The sequence below is a fragment of the Saccopteryx bilineata genome, chromosome 2 (genome assembly GCF_036850765.1).
Source record: "Saccopteryx bilineata isolate mSacBil1 chromosome 2, mSacBil1_pri_phased_curated, whole genome shotgun sequence".
In the NCBI taxonomy this organism is placed as follows: Eukaryota; Metazoa; Chordata; class Mammalia; order Chiroptera; family Emballonuridae; genus Saccopteryx; species Saccopteryx bilineata.
Window position 1 is genome coordinate 90,148,110 of NC_089491.1, and position 17,147 is coordinate 90,165,256.

General features: G+C 36.3%; 1 protein-coding gene across 4 annotated transcripts in view; it reads right to left on the minus strand.

The window, feature by feature from the left end:
* Positions 1 to 401: 401 nt before the first annotated feature.
* The window catches only part of LINGO2 (leucine rich repeat and Ig domain containing 2), a 1,440,550-nt gene continuing 1,423,804 nt past the window's right edge, over positions 402 to 17,147 (minus strand). For all 4 annotated transcript variants that reach the window (XM_066257388.1, XM_066257390.1, XM_066257392.1 and 1 more), the window contains one exon: positions 402 to 4,056. In XM_066257388.1, coding sequence (XP_066113485.1) covers positions 2,201 to 4,021 — 1,821 coding nt within the window. In that variant the 5' untranslated portion in view covers positions 4,022 to 4,056 and the 3' untranslated portion in view covers positions 402 to 2,200. The remainder of the gene's footprint in view (positions 4,057 to 17,147) is intronic.

A 17,147-nucleotide genomic window follows, 5' to 3' on the forward strand; every position in this document is an offset into this window, starting at 1 on the left:
CTTTCCTCTCCTCCTCCTCCTTATCCTCCTCCTCCTCTTTCTCCTCCTCCTCGTCTTTCTCCTCTTCCTCCTTCTCCTCTTCCTCTTCCTCCTCCTCCTTCTTCTTCTTTTGTTTTTTAATTTGAAAGACTCCTTTTGCACACAAGTTGAAATTTTGCTAGAAATTACAACATATCTTGATTTGTATTGTTACATATAAATAAACTAATTGCCACAAGTGGGGAATTCATTTCTAAAAGATCTATGATAATCATCAGAAAAGTCAAATGAAAAATGACTAAAACAGGCAATTCTTCAATCTTTTACATTTTCCACCCTTTATTAAGGGAGAAATGGGTTTAACCATGCTGCTATCCAATTGGCAACATAATTTCTAGACTTATCACATTTTTATTGGGCAATTTAATTTTATTGAGTTGCTCAGAATTTAAAATATTAAAACAAATGCCAGCTTTTTGAAAGTCATACCCCTAATCTGATAAATCAGGAAACAAACCTTGTCTTCTAGCTTATATGCTGTCTAAAAAGGGGTTATTTTCAGATCTCTCTCAAAATGGGCAAAGCATAAAAATTTCCTCTCTGCTCTATGCTGATTAAATATATCACATTTCATGAATATACTCTATATTCAATGTTTTCTCAGATTATATGACTAAATGCTTTGAAAATACATTCACTCGACATTTAGCCAAATGGAATTGTATCTTATTTGAACCAGGTCACTGGTGGCAATGGCATGATGCCATTAAAAAAACAACAACGCTGTAATATTTTAACTTTGAATAACAATCATTAATACAAATTGAATTGGGAAATATCCTTAGGTTAGAGGGATGAAAGTGTCAGTAAAATTTAACATATTTATAGGGACATTATCTTACTTTTTCTTCCTCTCAGTTTACCCAGGTTAATTTTCAAAATAAAAACCAATTATCTACTTAGTAAGGAAACAGGGAGAAACCTTGAAGTTGCCCATTCAAAGTAATATTTGAATAGACAGTATCTGAGTGGCCAAATATTTCCTTTGACTGAAAACAGTCCATCCTTCAGACAGCTGTCATGCTTTAAACAGATTCTTAGTTGCATTAACATCATGATCTCCCTGGTTGTATAGGCATCTGAGAAGAATTTCTTATCCCCAGAGCTTCTGAACATCTGAGTTCTTGGTCTTAGATATGAAGTGAATATTATTACCCCATAAGTACACCAAATAACAATTATATCTTCTTTCATTTTCTGTTAACCCATTAGTAGCAACTGATGGAATTAAAGTCAAGTTGTTGTTAAATGAATCATTTTCATTCTTACCACCTACCTTGCATTTTACAGGTAAAACTAGTGGCATACTGCCTTCTGGAGAAACCAAGGGCTTTGTTACAGTAAACTGGTCCAGTGTGATATCACAAGTATAAAAAATATTCCATTCTGTATCAAAACTAGGCACATGCCTTTATTTATAGTAACAGCAGTTAACAGAGTTGAGCAATTTTGACTTGGGTCCTGTTTCTTAGCATCCTACATCAGACAAATGCACCTTTCAACATATCTCTGTCCACAACTCCAGGGATCTAGTCTCAGGGTTATTTGGATGTAAAGGAAGGTGAAATTACACTTGAATTTATAATGGTGAGTAACTAAAAGCACAACCTCTCATTCATATTGCTTTAAAACATATACAGCATATATGTTTCAAAAAAAAAAAAAGGAAGAGTAAAGAATATATTGATTTCTTTGTGGAGTTGAACCAACAATATGATATGATGCAAGGATTTAATAAATGATAATCATAGATACAAATTTTTCTGTAGAGTATATTTTAGACAAATGTGTCTTTTTAATATGTAAATCCTACATTGTAGGTTGTTCCTTTTAATTTTTTCTTTTGTTTCTGCAGTGGTAGAAAATGTTGAGTAAATTGTCCATGAGCATGAGCCAAAGATTCAGGTTCATTACTGAGATCCCCAGAACGCCAATATTTGCAATGCAAACAATTAGTATCCCACTGTGTGAAGGGCTTTGACACATGCCTGCCTGCCTCTAAATGGAGAGTCTCCATAAGACGTCCTCCTGCTTCCGTGGACCCTGCTTTGACACAGGGGCAGCTGCACTAAGCTGCCTTTTAACCCAGTAATTTACTGTGCCAGGTTGTCCTTCTGGTTACCGACAACGACACAGAAACAATAGTGTGAGTGGTAGACCCTCAAATCATTTTCATGTTGAACCTCCTGGGTCCAGCCACCTCCCCTTCCACAACAGCACCATTGTTTTTTCGCGGCACAGACTCAAGGTCAATGCTGTTTTTGTGCTTGCCTTTCCCTCGGCTCCACACAAAAAGGAGGAGAAAACAAAATAAAACCACTCCCAGGAATGTGAAACAGCCCATGGCTGTAGACACCAGTATTGTTTTAAGGTCCAAAGAAAAAGTATTGGCATTGGTGCCATTGGAAATGGTGTCATTGGAGTCGGTCATGTACATAGGGGTCCTGTTCGCATAAAGGAAGCGGTCTGAAGTGAATCCTTTCACAGTTAAAGAGGCTGTGAAGGTGTCATTCCCAGCAGCGTTGCTAGCAATGCAAACATACATCCCACTGTCCTGATCCTGGGCAAAGCGGATTTCCAAGGTGCCGTCACCCAACACGGTGGCTCTCCCATTGGACTTGGTGGTGATAAAACGCCTTCGAGGTGTTACCCAGGAAATCACAGGCTGAGGGTCTCCATCCGCACTGCATTCTAGCTGGACTGTCTGTCCTTCATCCACTAGCAGATGCTGTAACTTCTTCTCACGAATTTTGGGTTTTTTGCAGGTAAAGTAAAAAGAAAGGGCAGTGCTATGGAAATCCTTGAATGACTTCTCACGAATGGTGTCTGGGCCAGCACACATGGGCTGCTGGCCACCAAACTGCAGAGTGGGGTGCCGCTGCAGGATCCAGAGGAGACGGCAGTCACAGGCCAGGGGGTTGTTGTTAATGCTCAGGACCTCTAAAGCCCTAGGGGAGGAGAAGACATTCTCTTCCAAAGTTTCCAGCAGGTTCTGAGACACATTGAGCACATGAAGGAAGCGGAGCCCTTGGAAGGAGTGAGGCTCAATGGTACGGAGCTGGGCTCCCACTATATGAAGCTCCTGAAGGCGGATCAGGTCAGAGAACATCCCTGCTTCAATAGTGCTGATGGGGTTGTAGGAGAGGTTCAGGTGAGTCAGATACACCAGGTGTTTAAAGGCAAGGAAAGGAACTGTGGACAGGTTGGTGTTGGTGATCGAGAGAGAGGTGAGGTTGAGACCATAGAGGCTATTGGCAGGAATCATATCCAGTAAGGGCCAATAGTCAATCTGTAGATGTTTCAGGTGGAACAATCTTTTAAAGGCATATGCAGGCATATTGTTGATATTGAGATGCTTCAGATGTAGGCTGATGAGGCTGCGGAGGTGTGAGAGGGCTTCTGTTGGTACTGCTGTCAGGTTGCATTTCTCCAAGGTGAGCTGCTCCAAGCTCAGCAGCCCGCTGAAGGCCCTGTGTGATATATAAACCAAATCATTGTCCCCCACTTCTAGAGACTTCAGGTTGTGCAGATCCTGGAACATGTAGTCCAGTAAGATGACAATCTTATTCTCACTAATGTCAAGCTTGGTGAGGTTGGACAGCCCCGTGAATACCCCCAAGGGGACCAACTTTAGGCGATTGCCTTTTAGGCGGAGGGAACGCAGGTTAAAGAGATTATTAAATGCTCCGGGCTCCACATTGGCGATGATGTTGTCACTCAAGTCTATCTCCTCTAGTAGAGGATATGATATGAATTCTTCAGGGTTGATGCTTTTCAGTCTGTTCTTGCTGAGGTCCAAGATTTTGGTCTCGATGGGAATGCCCTCTGGGATAGCGATCAGTCTCCTTCGGTGGCAGCTAACAGATTTGTTCTGGGCAGAGCACTCACAGCGAGCAGGGCAGCCAATGGTGGACCCCATGAAGATTAACAGCACTGCCAGACCCAGGAATGGCTGCCAACATGATATGGCTGTGTGAAGCATGACTCCACCTCTTAGTCTACACCTTGGTCACGGACCTGCAGGACAAGGGGGACAAAGAGGGAAGAGGAGAAGTTGGGTCAGTACATGGAAAGGTAAAGGGACGTAAATAAGGCAGAAGTATAATAGAACGGACCTTGGGTTTGGCATCACATAGATCTGAACTTAAGTCTGGGAGCCTTTATCATTAGCGACATGATTTTGGATAAATTATGTCACCTCCCTGCACTCCAGTTTTCTTGGCTATAAAATGGAGATAATGGGAATGATAATAGTAGCTTCCTAGAGTTACATCAGTTATAGCATTTGACAACTATAAAAGAGACTGATACAGTGTCTGGCTCAGACTGCAAAGCAAAACAACATGTATTTTACAAAAGGCTGTATTTTAAACTCACCTAAAACAAATGTCAGTGACTGAGAAAAAAGCTATTCACTATGAATCAGTGTCTGCACCTCTTGTGTGTGGGATATCATCCTCTGTTCAAAATAAGGTAGATCACTCAACATTAGGCACTTATGTACAAGGACAAAACAAAGTTGACATTCAGTGTTAGAGCTTGGGACATTTTTTCCTACATATATAGTGAAAGAACTTTTAATTAGAAGGTATACCTCTTTCATAATTCAGTAACTTTGATTTATGAAAGAATTTTCTTTTATAAGGTAAACAAAAAGATCTTCAAAATCTCTCTGCGTTCTTTGTTTTCATCACAGGGATGAGGCAGAATCTGGGCACAAAAATAGTTATGATTATGACAAGGCTTAAGTTTTGAGGTTAAATACTAAAGAATAGGAAGAATCATAATATTAAGAAAAAAAATGTTTTTAAATCATTAATGAGCTATCATACTTTCATATTCAAATACAAACCCAGTGAACCTGTTAACTGAAATCAAATTGGTATCAAATGAGGTCAGAAATTAGTATGTTCTAAATGTAGATACTTAAGCAGACATGAGCATACTGCAAATATACCTATAAAAACAAACAAACAAAAACAAGGTCAACCTTAATAGTGAATAACTAGGAAAATGTCCCCCTAACTATAGGGCCAAGGCAAAGACACAGAAAGTGCTAGCAAAATCAATTATATAGGAATATAGTGTTATAATTTTTGTAAAATATATGATAAAACTATTATTGTTTGTAGTACAAATGAATGTCTGTCTTGAAAACCAAAGGAAATAAACTATAATATTTGAACAAATAGAAGAATTAAGTAAATTAACATTGTGAAATATAATTATTCTATACATGTGTCTGGAAGATTCCACATATAAGTAGTATCATATAGTATTAGTCTTTCTCTGCCTGGCTTATTCCACTTAGCATAATAATCTTCAGGTCCATCCATGCTGCTGCAAAAGGTAAGAATTGCTTCTTTTTCATGGCCATGTAGTATTCCATTGTATAAATGTACCACCGCTTTTTTATCCACTTGTCCACTAATGGACACTTGGGCTGTTTCCAGATCTTGGCTATTGCAAACGGTACTGCAGTGAACATGGAGTGTGTATCTTCTTTTGAAATAGTGTTTTTGGATTCTGAGGATGTATTCCTAGAAGTGGCATAGCTGGGTCATAAGGCAGTTCCATTTTTAATTTTTGAGGAAATGCCATATTATTATCCCCAGTGGCTACACAAGCCTGCACTGGGGAAAACAATATGGAGTGCCTAATGTTGAGTGATCCAACCGTGCAGGAGGGTTACCTTTTCTCCACACCCTTGCCATCACTTGTTGTGTGTTGATTTATTAATGAAAGCCATTCTGGCATATGTGAAGGGGGTGCCTCATTGTGGTTTTTATTTGCACTGCTCTAATAATTAGTGACATTGAGCATTTTTTTCATATGCATATTGGCCATCTTATATTCTGTTTAGAAAAGTGTCTATTCAGGGCCTTTGTCCTTTTTTTTTTTTTTTTTTTACAGAGCCAGAGAGCCAGAGAGAAGGATAGACAGGGACAGACAGATAGGAATGGAGAGATGAGAAGCATCGATCATTAGTTTTTTGTTGTGCATTGCAACACCTTAGTTGTTCATTGATTGCTTTCTCATATGTGCCTTGACTGCGGGCCGTCAGCAGACCGAGTAACTCCTGGCTTGAGCTAGCGACCTTGGGTCCAAGCTGGTGAGTTTTGCTCAAACCAGATGAGCTTGCACTCAAGCTGGCGACCTCAGGGTCTTGAACCTGGGTCCTCTGCATCCCAGTCCGATACTCTATCCACTGCGCCACCACCTGGTCAGGCCCTTTGTCTATTTTTTAATTGGATTGTTTACCTTCCTGGTGTTGAGTTTTAGAAGTTCTTTATAATTTTGGTTATTAACCAAAAGGGGATATACCATATGTTTTATATTACAAAAAATATTTTTTGGATTTTAAAAATTAATTCTAAAGTTTATTTGGAAGAATACAAATATGAGAATAACCAGAAAAATAAATGTGATGAATATATGATATTTAAACAAATATTGTAAAACTATAAATAATGAAGCCATATGATACTGACAAAAATATACAGTAAATGGAACAGAACATAAGGAATTAAATCTAAATATATTTGAAAAGTCAGTATATGTGAAAGGTAACATTTTAATTCCGTGAGAAAAATATAAATGCTTGGATATAACTGGCTAGATATTTAGCAGGAAAAGTTTCACATGAACTTCACTAAAATAAAATCCCATAAAATAAATTCCAGGTAAATTAAGAATTAAAATGTAAGAAAAAATAATGGACTAGAAGGAAATTCAAAACTATAATATAATTGAAAAAGCATTTTCTATGACTAAAGCTAGAAATAATGAAAGAAAACAACCATCTATTCAATTTTATATGTTTAAAATATAATAGTATACCAAGTAAATAAACAAGACAACACAAAGGCAATTGCTACACTGGAGAATATATTTTAGATTCAATAGATAAGAGATGATAAATAGTACTAAATAAAAGGTTCTTATTAATCAATACAGAAAAGAGGTGAATATATTGAAAAATAAAAGAAGCTAATAAATAATATGAAAAGATTAGCAATTTTACTAGTAAGAAAAGAAATGCAAATTAAACAACAGGTGTATATCATTTTTGCCTGTCAGGTTGACAAAATTTAATAATTATTTTTACCCAGAATTAACAAGGGCTAAAGGAACTGATGGAAAGAATATAAACTGGTACAACCTTCCAGAGGTTCAGATAGAGAATGAGGAGGTTAATTAACACATTACATTTAAATATATCCACATTCAACATGTTCATCTCTTTGAATCATTATTTTTTTTCTGACCAGGTGGTGGTGCAGTGGATAAAACATCAGACTGGGATGTGGAGGACCCAGGTTTGAGACCCTGAAGTCACCAGCTTGAGTGCAGGTTCATCTGGTTTGAGCAAAGCTCACCAGCTTGGACCCAAGATCACTGGCTCGAGCAAGGGGTTACACGGTCTGCTGAAGGCCCACGGTCAAGGCACATATGAGAAAGCAATCAATGAACAACTAAGGTGTCACAATGAAAAACTAATGATTGATGCTTCTCATCTCTCTCCATTCCTGTCTGTCCCTATCTATCGCTCCCTCCTGACTCTCTCTCTGTCTCTGTAAATAAACAAAACAAAACAAAAACATTACATTTAAATATATCCACATTCAACATGTTCATCTCTCTGAATCATTATTTTTTTTCTTTGTTATTTTAAAAAATTTGTTGTAAGCATTCTGTTGAGGTATGATTGACATACAAAAAGCTATGCATGCTTAATGCATACAACTTGAGTTTGAAAATAAATATACATCTGTGAACTTACAAAACACAGTTTACACAATATTATACCTACCACCTGCAACAATGGGTAAATCTTATAAAATTTCCCCCCCTAGAAATACACATAAGGAAATAATTTAACTAATACACAGAGATGTTTGCTACAGGTTCTTGTGGAGTGTTTTATTTATTTATTTATTTACTTACTTATCTAGGGCAGAAACTTAGATCATTGGTTTTAGATCTTTCTTCTCTAATATGAGCTTTTAAAACTACAAATATCCCCCATGCATTCCTTTACTTCATTTCACAGATTTTAATATTTATTTTAAAAATTATCATTTTAGTCAAAACATTTTTCTAACTCATACTTCCATTTTTGAATCATGGATTGTTTGGGGTTAAGTTACCTTATGTCTAAGTATTTACGTAGGGCTTTTCTAGAGCACTACTTTTTATCTCTAATTTAATTCTTATATAGTCAGAGATCATACTCTGAAAAATTTTAGTCTTTTGACATCTACTGAGATTGTTTTATGGACAAGCATGTAATCACTCTCAGTGATCATCCCATGCACACCTGAAATAGAGAGGCGCCTGGTCTGTGGGGTGCAGTGGTCTGTAAATGTCATTGAGGTAAATATGGTTCATTGTCTTGTCCAGATTTTCCAAATCCTTATTAATTTTTTGATAGTTATTCTATTAATTACTGAGAGATAGCTATTTAAAATCTCTAACTATGAATATAATTTGTCTGTATTTCCCTCAGTATTGTAGGGTTTTTTTAATGTATTTTAAAGTTATTAAGCACATGTATGTATTTATGATGTACTGTATAGAAGTTTTACCACTAGAAAGAGTTCATCTTTGTATCTAATAATAGTACTTGTCTTAAGCTCATTTTGAATGATTAATATAGACACTTTAGCTGTTTTAAGTTTTCATGTTATACCTTTTTCCATCCCTTTATTTTCAATATGTTTGTTATTGTAGTTAAAGTACTTCTCTTATAGATAACATATTGCTAGTTCCTGCTTTTGAATTTGTCTGATGATCTTGGTAATCTCTCCTTTTTGTTAGATTCCTTCATCTATTTGAATAGAATTACAACATATATATGTATAGTTATATACACTATATACATATATATGTGTACATGTATTTGCATTTAAGTATGCTATTTTGCTATTTGTCATAAATGTGTTGCATGAATTTTCTGTTCCTTTCTCCTTTCTTGTCTTGTTTTAATCAATTTGTTTTTAGTACAGTGGTACCTTGAGATATAAGCAGACCAACATACGAATTCTTTAAGATACAAGCTACAACTCTGTCCATATTTTTGTTCAAGATCCGAGCAAAATTCTGAGATATGAGTGGTGATTTAGAAAGCTGCCGCTAGTAGGCATGTTGGCATACAGGTCCAGTATCAGCAGCACAACACCAGCATCTGATTCTTTCTCACATGTCACCCACAGAATCAGGTTGAATCTCGTGTGCTGTACTCATTCTTGCATCATTTTTGAATTTTTTACTAACTTTCTTTGTGTGCTATCATGGGGCTGAAGAAAGTGAGTTAAAGGTCAGTGGTGAGAAGAAGAAGAGAATGATGTCAATAGAAGTAAAGCAAGAAATAATAGAAAAACATGAGCATGGTGTATGAGTGATTGAACTGGCAAGGCTGTACGACCACAATACATCTATAATTTGTACCATCCTTAAACAAAAAGATGCCATCAAACGTGCAAATCCAGTGAAAGGAACTATAATTCTGTCCCAATTAAGGGCAAATATCCATGAAGAAATGGAGAAGCTTCTGCTGGTGTGGGTGAAAACAAAAGAGCTGGCAGGAGATACAGTGACAGAGACTGTAATATGTGAAAAGGCATGTATTACTTACAGCAACTTGAAGAAGAAAGAACCATCAACCTCAAAAAAGGCAGCAGAAGATATGTTTAAAGCAAGTCATGGCTGGTTTGAAAATTTCAAGAAAAAATCTGGCATCCACTCGGTGGTGAGGCATGGTGAAGCTGCGATTGCTGATGTTAAGGTAGCTGAGGAGTACATCACACATTTTGCTGCATTTATCACAAAGGAAGGCTATATCCCCCAACAAGTGTTCAACTGTGATGAAACAGAATTGTTTTGGGAAAAAATGCCCTGGAGAACTTTCATCACTGCAGAGAAGAAGGGGCCAGGCCATAAACACAAGAAGGACTGTCTGACCCTTGTATTGTGTGCAAGTGCTAGTGGTGACTGTAAACTAAAGCCACTGCTAGTGTATCATTCTGAAAATCCTCGAGACTTTAAGGCTCACAAGATTGTTAAAGAAAAACTGCAGGTTATGTGGCATGCCAATGCTAGGGCATGGGTTACACAGCAGATTTTATTGAATGGGTAAATCTCGTCTTTGGTCCTGCAGTGAAGAAATATCTTCAAGAAAATAAACTCCGAGTGAAAGCATTACTAATCTTTGATAATGCTCCAGCCCACCCACCTGGTCTTGAAGATGACATTCTTGATGAGTTGTAGTTCGTAGAAGTCCTCTACCTCTCAACCAACACGACTTCAATCTTGCAACCTATGGATCAGCAGGTCATTTCCAATTTTAAAAAGCTTTACACAAAGCACTTGTTCTGTCACTGCTTTGAGGTGACTGAGAATACAATTCTAGCCCTTCGAGAGTTTTGAAAAGATCACAACATCGTGATATGTTTGTGCATTATTGACTTGGCATGGCAAGAGGTTACAAGAAGAACCTTGAACTCAGCATGAAAAAGTTATGTCCTGATCTTGTTGCAGACAGGAACTTCAAAGGATTTGAACCAGAGACTGAGACCGAGGTAGAAGCATTGGAGGAGATTGTGTCTCTTGGAAAGTTGATGGGTTTGGAGGTAGATGAGGGTGATATAAATTATCTCATCAAGGAACATGAGGAGGAACTCTCAACTGAGGAGTTGAGGGAGCTACAGATGATGTAACATACCAAGCTTCTGCAAGAGATTAGCAGTGACGAGGAGGTAGAGTCAGAGGAAGTGATTTCTACAAGTGAAATTAAAGACATGCTGGCAATGTGGGAGAAGCTTTCAAATTTCACTGAAAAGAAATACCCAGAAAAAGTTTCAACTGCTCGTGCTTCAGCACTTTTTAATGACACTTGTTTGTCACATTTCTGTAACATTTTATAAGGCAGGCGAAAGCAAACCTCTTTGTATAGATTCTTGTTCAAAAATCCTGTAAGTGAAAGTGCCGAAAGTATAGCCAAAAAGACAAAAACAAGTGATGATTAAATGAAAAATACGTATGTTAAGCTTAGGTTAAGTTTAAAGTTAAGAAAGTGCATTTTTTTTACAATTAAGTTTTTGTGGTTTCATTTTAAGTAAGAAAGTGCAATTTTAGTTTTTTTAAATCCTTTTTTAAAATTATTTTTATTTATTTATTTTTTATTTATTCATTTTAGAGGAGAGACAGAGAGAGAGAGAGAAGGTGGGGAGGAGCAGGAAGCTTCAACTCTCATATGTGCCTTGACTGGGCAAGCCCAGGGTTTGAACTGGTGACCTCAGCATTTCCAGGTCGACGCTTTATCCACTGTGCCACCACAGGTCAGGCAATTTTAGTTTTTTTTAAGTAAAGAAAATGCACTTTTAGTTTACATTTAATGTTAAGAAAGTACAGTTTTAGTTTACATGTCTACAGTGCCTGCATCCCTTCCTCCCTCCCTCCTCCTCCGCCATTCACCTCTGTTAGCTGCACTTGTCTGTCTCCAAGGTAAGAATACAGTACTAAATAACACTTATTTCTTTTATTTCATATTTTTTTTCTTTTTTTTTTTTTTTTTTATAATTTTATTTTTTTAATAGGGTGACATCAATAAATCAGGATACATATATTCAAAGATAACAAGTCCAGGTTATCTTGTCGTTCAATTATGTTGCATACCCACCACCCAAAGTCAGATTGTCCTCTGTCACCTTCTATCTTGTTTTCTTTGTGCCCCTCCCACCCCCTATCCCTCTCCCATTCCCCCCTCCCCCCCGTAACCACCACACTCTTATCAATGTCTCTTAGTTTCACTATTATGTCCCACCTACGTATGGAATAATACAGTTCCTGTTTTTTTCTGATTTACTTATTTCGCTTCGTATCATGTTATCAAGATCCCACCATTTTGCTGTAAATGTTCCGATGTCATCATTTCTTATGGCTGAGTAGTATTCCATAGTGTATATGTGCCACATCTTCTTTATCCAGTCATCTATTGATGGGCTTTTTGGTTGTTTCCATGTCCTGGCCACTGTGAACAATGCTGCAATAAACATGGGGCTGCATGTGTCTTTACGTATCAATGTTTCTGAGTTTTGGGGATATATACCCAGTAGAGGGATTGCTGGGTCATAAGGTAGTTCTATTTTCAGTTTTTTGAGGAACCACCATACTTTCTTCCATAATGGTTGTACTACTTTACATTCCCACCAACAGTGTATGAGGGTTCCTTTTTCTCCACAGCCTCTCCAACATTTGCTATTACCTGACTTGCTAATAACAGCTAATCGAACAGGTGTGAGTTGGTATCTCATTGCCGTTTTGATTTGCATTTCTCTAATAGCTAAAGAAGATGAGCATCTTTTCATATATCTGTTGGCCATTTGTATTTCTTCCTGGGAGAAGTGTCTATTCATATCCTCTTCCCATTTTTTTATTGGATTGTTTGTTTGTTTGTTGTTGAGTTTTATGAGTTCTTTGTATATTTTGGATATTAGGCCCTTATCTGAGCTGTTGTTTGAAAATATCATTTCCCATTTAGTTGGCTTTCTGTTTATTTTGTTATCAGTTTCTCTTGCTGAGCAAAAACTTCTTAGTCTGATGTAGTCCCATTCATTAATTTTTGCCTTCACTTCTCTTGCCATTGGAGTCAAATTCATAAAATGCTCTTTAAAACCCAGGTCCATGAGTTGAGTACCTATGTCTTCTTCTATGTACTTAATTGTTTCAGGTCTTATGTTTAGATCTTTGATCCATTTTGAGTTAATTTTTGTACAGGGGGAGAGACTGTAGTCCAGTTTCATTCTTTTGCATGTGGCTTTCCAGTTTTCCCAGCACCATTTATTGAAGAGGCTTTCTTTTCTCCATTGTATGTTGTTGGCCCCTTTATCAAAAATTATTTGACTATATATATGGGGTTTTATTTCTGGACTTTCTATTCTGTTCCATTGGTCTGAGTGTCTATTTTTCTGCCAATACCATGCTGTTTTGATTGTCGTGGCCCTATAATAGAGTTTGAAGTCAGGTATTGTTATGCCCCCAGCTTCATTCTTTTTCTTTAGGATTGCTTTGGCTATTCGGGGTTTTTTATAGTTCCATATAAATCTGATGATTTTTTGCTCTATTTCTTTAAAAAATGTCATTGGAATTTTGATGGGAATTGCATTAAATTTGTATATTGCTTTGGGTAATATAGCCATCTTGATTATATTTATTCTTCCTAGCCAAGAACAAGGTATATTCTTCCATCTCATTATATCTTTTTCGATTTCCCTTAACAATGGTTTATAGTTTTCATTATATAAGTCCTTTACATTCTTTGTTATGTTTATTCCTAAGTATTTTATTTTTTTTGTTGCAATCGTGAAGGGGATTATTCTTTTGAGTTCCTTCTCAGTTGTTTCATTGTTGGCATATAGAAAGGCTATTGACTTCTGTATGTTAATTTTGTATCCTGCGACCTTACTGTATTGGCTTATTGTTTCTAGTAGTCTTTTTGTGGATTCTTTGGGGTTTTCGATGTATAGGATCATATCATCTGCAAAAAGTGATACCTTTACTTCTTCTTTTCCGATATGGATGCCTTTTATTTCTTTGTCTTGTCTGATTGCTCTGGCTAGAACCTCTAGTACCACATTAAATAAGAGTGGAGAGAGTGGACAACCCTGTCTTGTTCCTGATTTAAGGGGGAAAGCCTTCAGTTTAGTGCCATTTAATATGATGTTAGCTGATGGTTTATCATATATGGCCTTTATCATGTTGAGATATTTTCCTTCTATACCCATTTTGTTGAGAGTCTTAAACATAAAATTGTGTTGTATTTTATCGAAAGCCTTTTCTGCGTCTATTGATAAGATCATGTGGTTTTTGTTCTTTGTTTTGTTGATATGGTGTATTACATTAACCGTTTTACGTATGTTGAACCATCCTTGAGATTCTGGGATGAATCCCACTTGATCATGATGTATTATTTTTTTAATATGTTGTTGTATTCGATTTGCTAGTATTTTGTTTAGTATTTTAGCATCTGTATTCATTAGAGATATTGGTCTGTAGTTTTCTTTTTTTGTGCCATCCTTGCCTGGTTTTGGTATGAGGGTTATGTTGGCCTCATAAAATGTGTTTGGAAGTATTGCTTCTTCTTCAATTTTTTGGAAGACTTTGAGTAGAATAGGAACCAAGTCTTCTTTGAATGTTTGATAAAATTCACTGGTATAGCCGTCAGGGCCTGGACTTTTATTTTTGGGGAGGTTTTTAATGGTTTTTTCTATTTCTTCTCTACTGATAGGTCTGTTTAGGCTTTCTGCTTCTTCTTGACTCAGTCTAGGAAGGTTGTATTGTTCTAGGAATTTATCCATTTCTTCTAGGTTGTTGAATTTAGTGGCATAAAGTTTTTCATAGTATTCTACAATAATTCTTTGTATTTCTATGATGTCTGTGGTGATCTCTCCTCTTTCATTTTGGATTTTATTTATTTGAGTCCTGTGTCTTTTTTCCTTGGTGAGTCTTGCCAAGGGTTTGTCAATTTTGTTGATCTTTTCAAAGAACCAGCTCCTTGTTTTATTGATTTTTTCTATAGTTTTTCTGTTCTCTATTTCATTTATTTCTGCTCTGATTTTTATTATCTCCTTTCTTCGGCTGGTTTTGGGTTGTCTTTGTTCTTCTTTTTCTAGTTCCTTAAGGTGGGAAGTTAAGTGGTTCACTTGGGCTCTCTCTTGTTTGTTCATATATGCCTGAAGCGATATGAACTTCCCTCTTATCACTGCTTTTGCTGCATCCCATAGATTCTGATATGTCGTATTTTCATTTTCATTAGTCTGTATATATCTTTTGATCTCTGCACTTATTTCTTCTTTGACCCATTCATTTTTTAAAAGTATGTTGTTTAGTTTCCACATTTTTGTGGGATTTTTTTCCTCTTTTTTGCAGTTGAATTCTAGTTTCAAGGCTTTATGATCAGAAAATATGCTTGGTACAACTTCAATTTTTCTGAATTTGCTGATGTTGTTTTTGTGGCCCAACATATGGTCAATTCTTGAGAATGATCCATGTACACTGGAGAAAAATGTATACTCAGTCACTTTGGGATGAAATGTCCTGTAGATGTCTATCATATCCAGGTGCTCTAGTGTTTTATTTAAGGCCACTATGTCTTTGTTGATTCTCTGTTTGGATGACCGATCTAGAGCCGTCAGCGGTGTATTGAGGTCTCCAAGTATGATTGTATTTTTGTCAGTTTTTGTTTTAAGATCAATAAGTAGCTGTCTTATATATTTTGGTGCTCCTTGGTTTGGTGCATATATATTAAGAATTGTTATGTCTTCTTGATTCAGTGTCCCCTTAGCCATTATGAAATGGCCATTTTTGTCTCTAAGTACTTTTCCTGTCTTGTAGTTAGCATTATCTGATATGAGTATTGCTACACCTGCTTTTTTTTGGATGTTATTTGCTTGGAGTATTGTTTTCCAGCCTTTCACTTTGAATTTGTTTTTATCCTTGTTACTTAGATGAGTTTCCTGTAGGCAGCATACAGTTGGATTTTCTTTTTTAATCCATTCTGCTACTCTGTGCCTTTTTATTGGTGAGTTTAATCCATTTACATTTAGTGTAATTATTGATACTTGTGAGTTCCCTATTGCCATTTTATATCTTGCTTTCTGTTAGTTTTGTGTCTTGTTTGATCCTTCTCTTTCGTTTTTCTATCTTTTGTTTTTATTTGGTTGTATTCCATACATCTTTCCTCTGTTGCTATCTTTTTTATCTCATGTGCTTCTGTGGTGGTTTTTTCAATGGTGGTTACCTTTGAGTAATGAAAAGGGTCCCTACCCTGTTCATTGTAGCGAACTATTTTGTGAGTACTTTTGCACTCCATCGTCCTTTGCTACTGTTAATCTCCGTCTTCTCCCCCTCTTTCTTTTTGTTGTTGTCACAGTTTAAATTTGGTTTTATTGTGTTCTTCTTGGAGCTTTTACTTGTGGCTCTGTTTTTTTTTGTTCTTTGTATCTGATTGGAGAACCCCCTTTAGTAATTCCTGGAGTGGGGTTTTTCTGATGATAAATTCCCTCATCTTTTCTGTATCTGTGAATGTTTTTATTTCTCCTTCGTATTTGAAGGATAGCTTTGATGGGTATAGTATTCGTGGCTGAAAGTTCCTCTCTTTCAGGACTTTAAATATTGGGGTCCACTCTCTTCTAGCTTGTAGAGTTTCTGCTGAGAAATCTGATGATAATCTAATGGGCCTTCCTTTATATGTTGTATTCTTCTTTTCCCTGGCTGCCTTGAGAATTTTTTCTTTGCTGTTGGTTTGTGTCAATTTCATTATGATATGCCTTGGAGTAGGTTTGTTGGGGTTAAGAAAACTTGGAGTTCTGTTTGCTTCTTGAACTTGAGGCTTTAGTTCTTTCCACAGGCTTGGGAAGTTCTCATCAATTATTTGTTTAAGTATGTTATCCATTCCATTTTCTCTCTCTTCTCCCTCTGATATACCTATTATTCTTATGTTATTCTTTTTGATGGAGTCAGATAATTCTTGTAGGGCTATCTCATTTTTTTTAATTTTTGAGTCTCTTTCTTCTTCTCTCTGTTGTGCCTCAAGTTGCTTGTCTTCTATTTCACTAATCCTCTCTTCTATCTGACCTGTTCTATTAGCTAAGCTTGTTACTTCGTTTTTCAGCTCGTGAATTGAGTTTTTCATCTCTGTTTGATTTGTTTTTATAGTTTCAATTTCCTTGGACATATATTCTTTGTGTTCATGGAGTTGTTTTCTGATTTCCCTATATTGCCTTTCTGTGTTTTCTTGTATATCTCGGAGGATTTTTAGGATTTCTATCTTGAATTCTCTGTCATTTAGCTCCAAGGTTTCCAATATATTAAATTTTTTCTCCATAGATTTTTCCTCATCTAGCTGTGTTACCTCTCTTTCTTTTGTATCCATGATATTCGATTTTCTCTTCCTTAATGGCATCTGAGGGTTGTTTTGTTGATAGTATTAATGAGATTTAATAAAGAATAAAAAGTTAAAAAAAATAAAAAAATAACAAATCGAAAAAAGTTGTTTTTTTTTAAAAAAAAATTAATAATGAAATAAAGAAAAATAAAATAAAATAAAA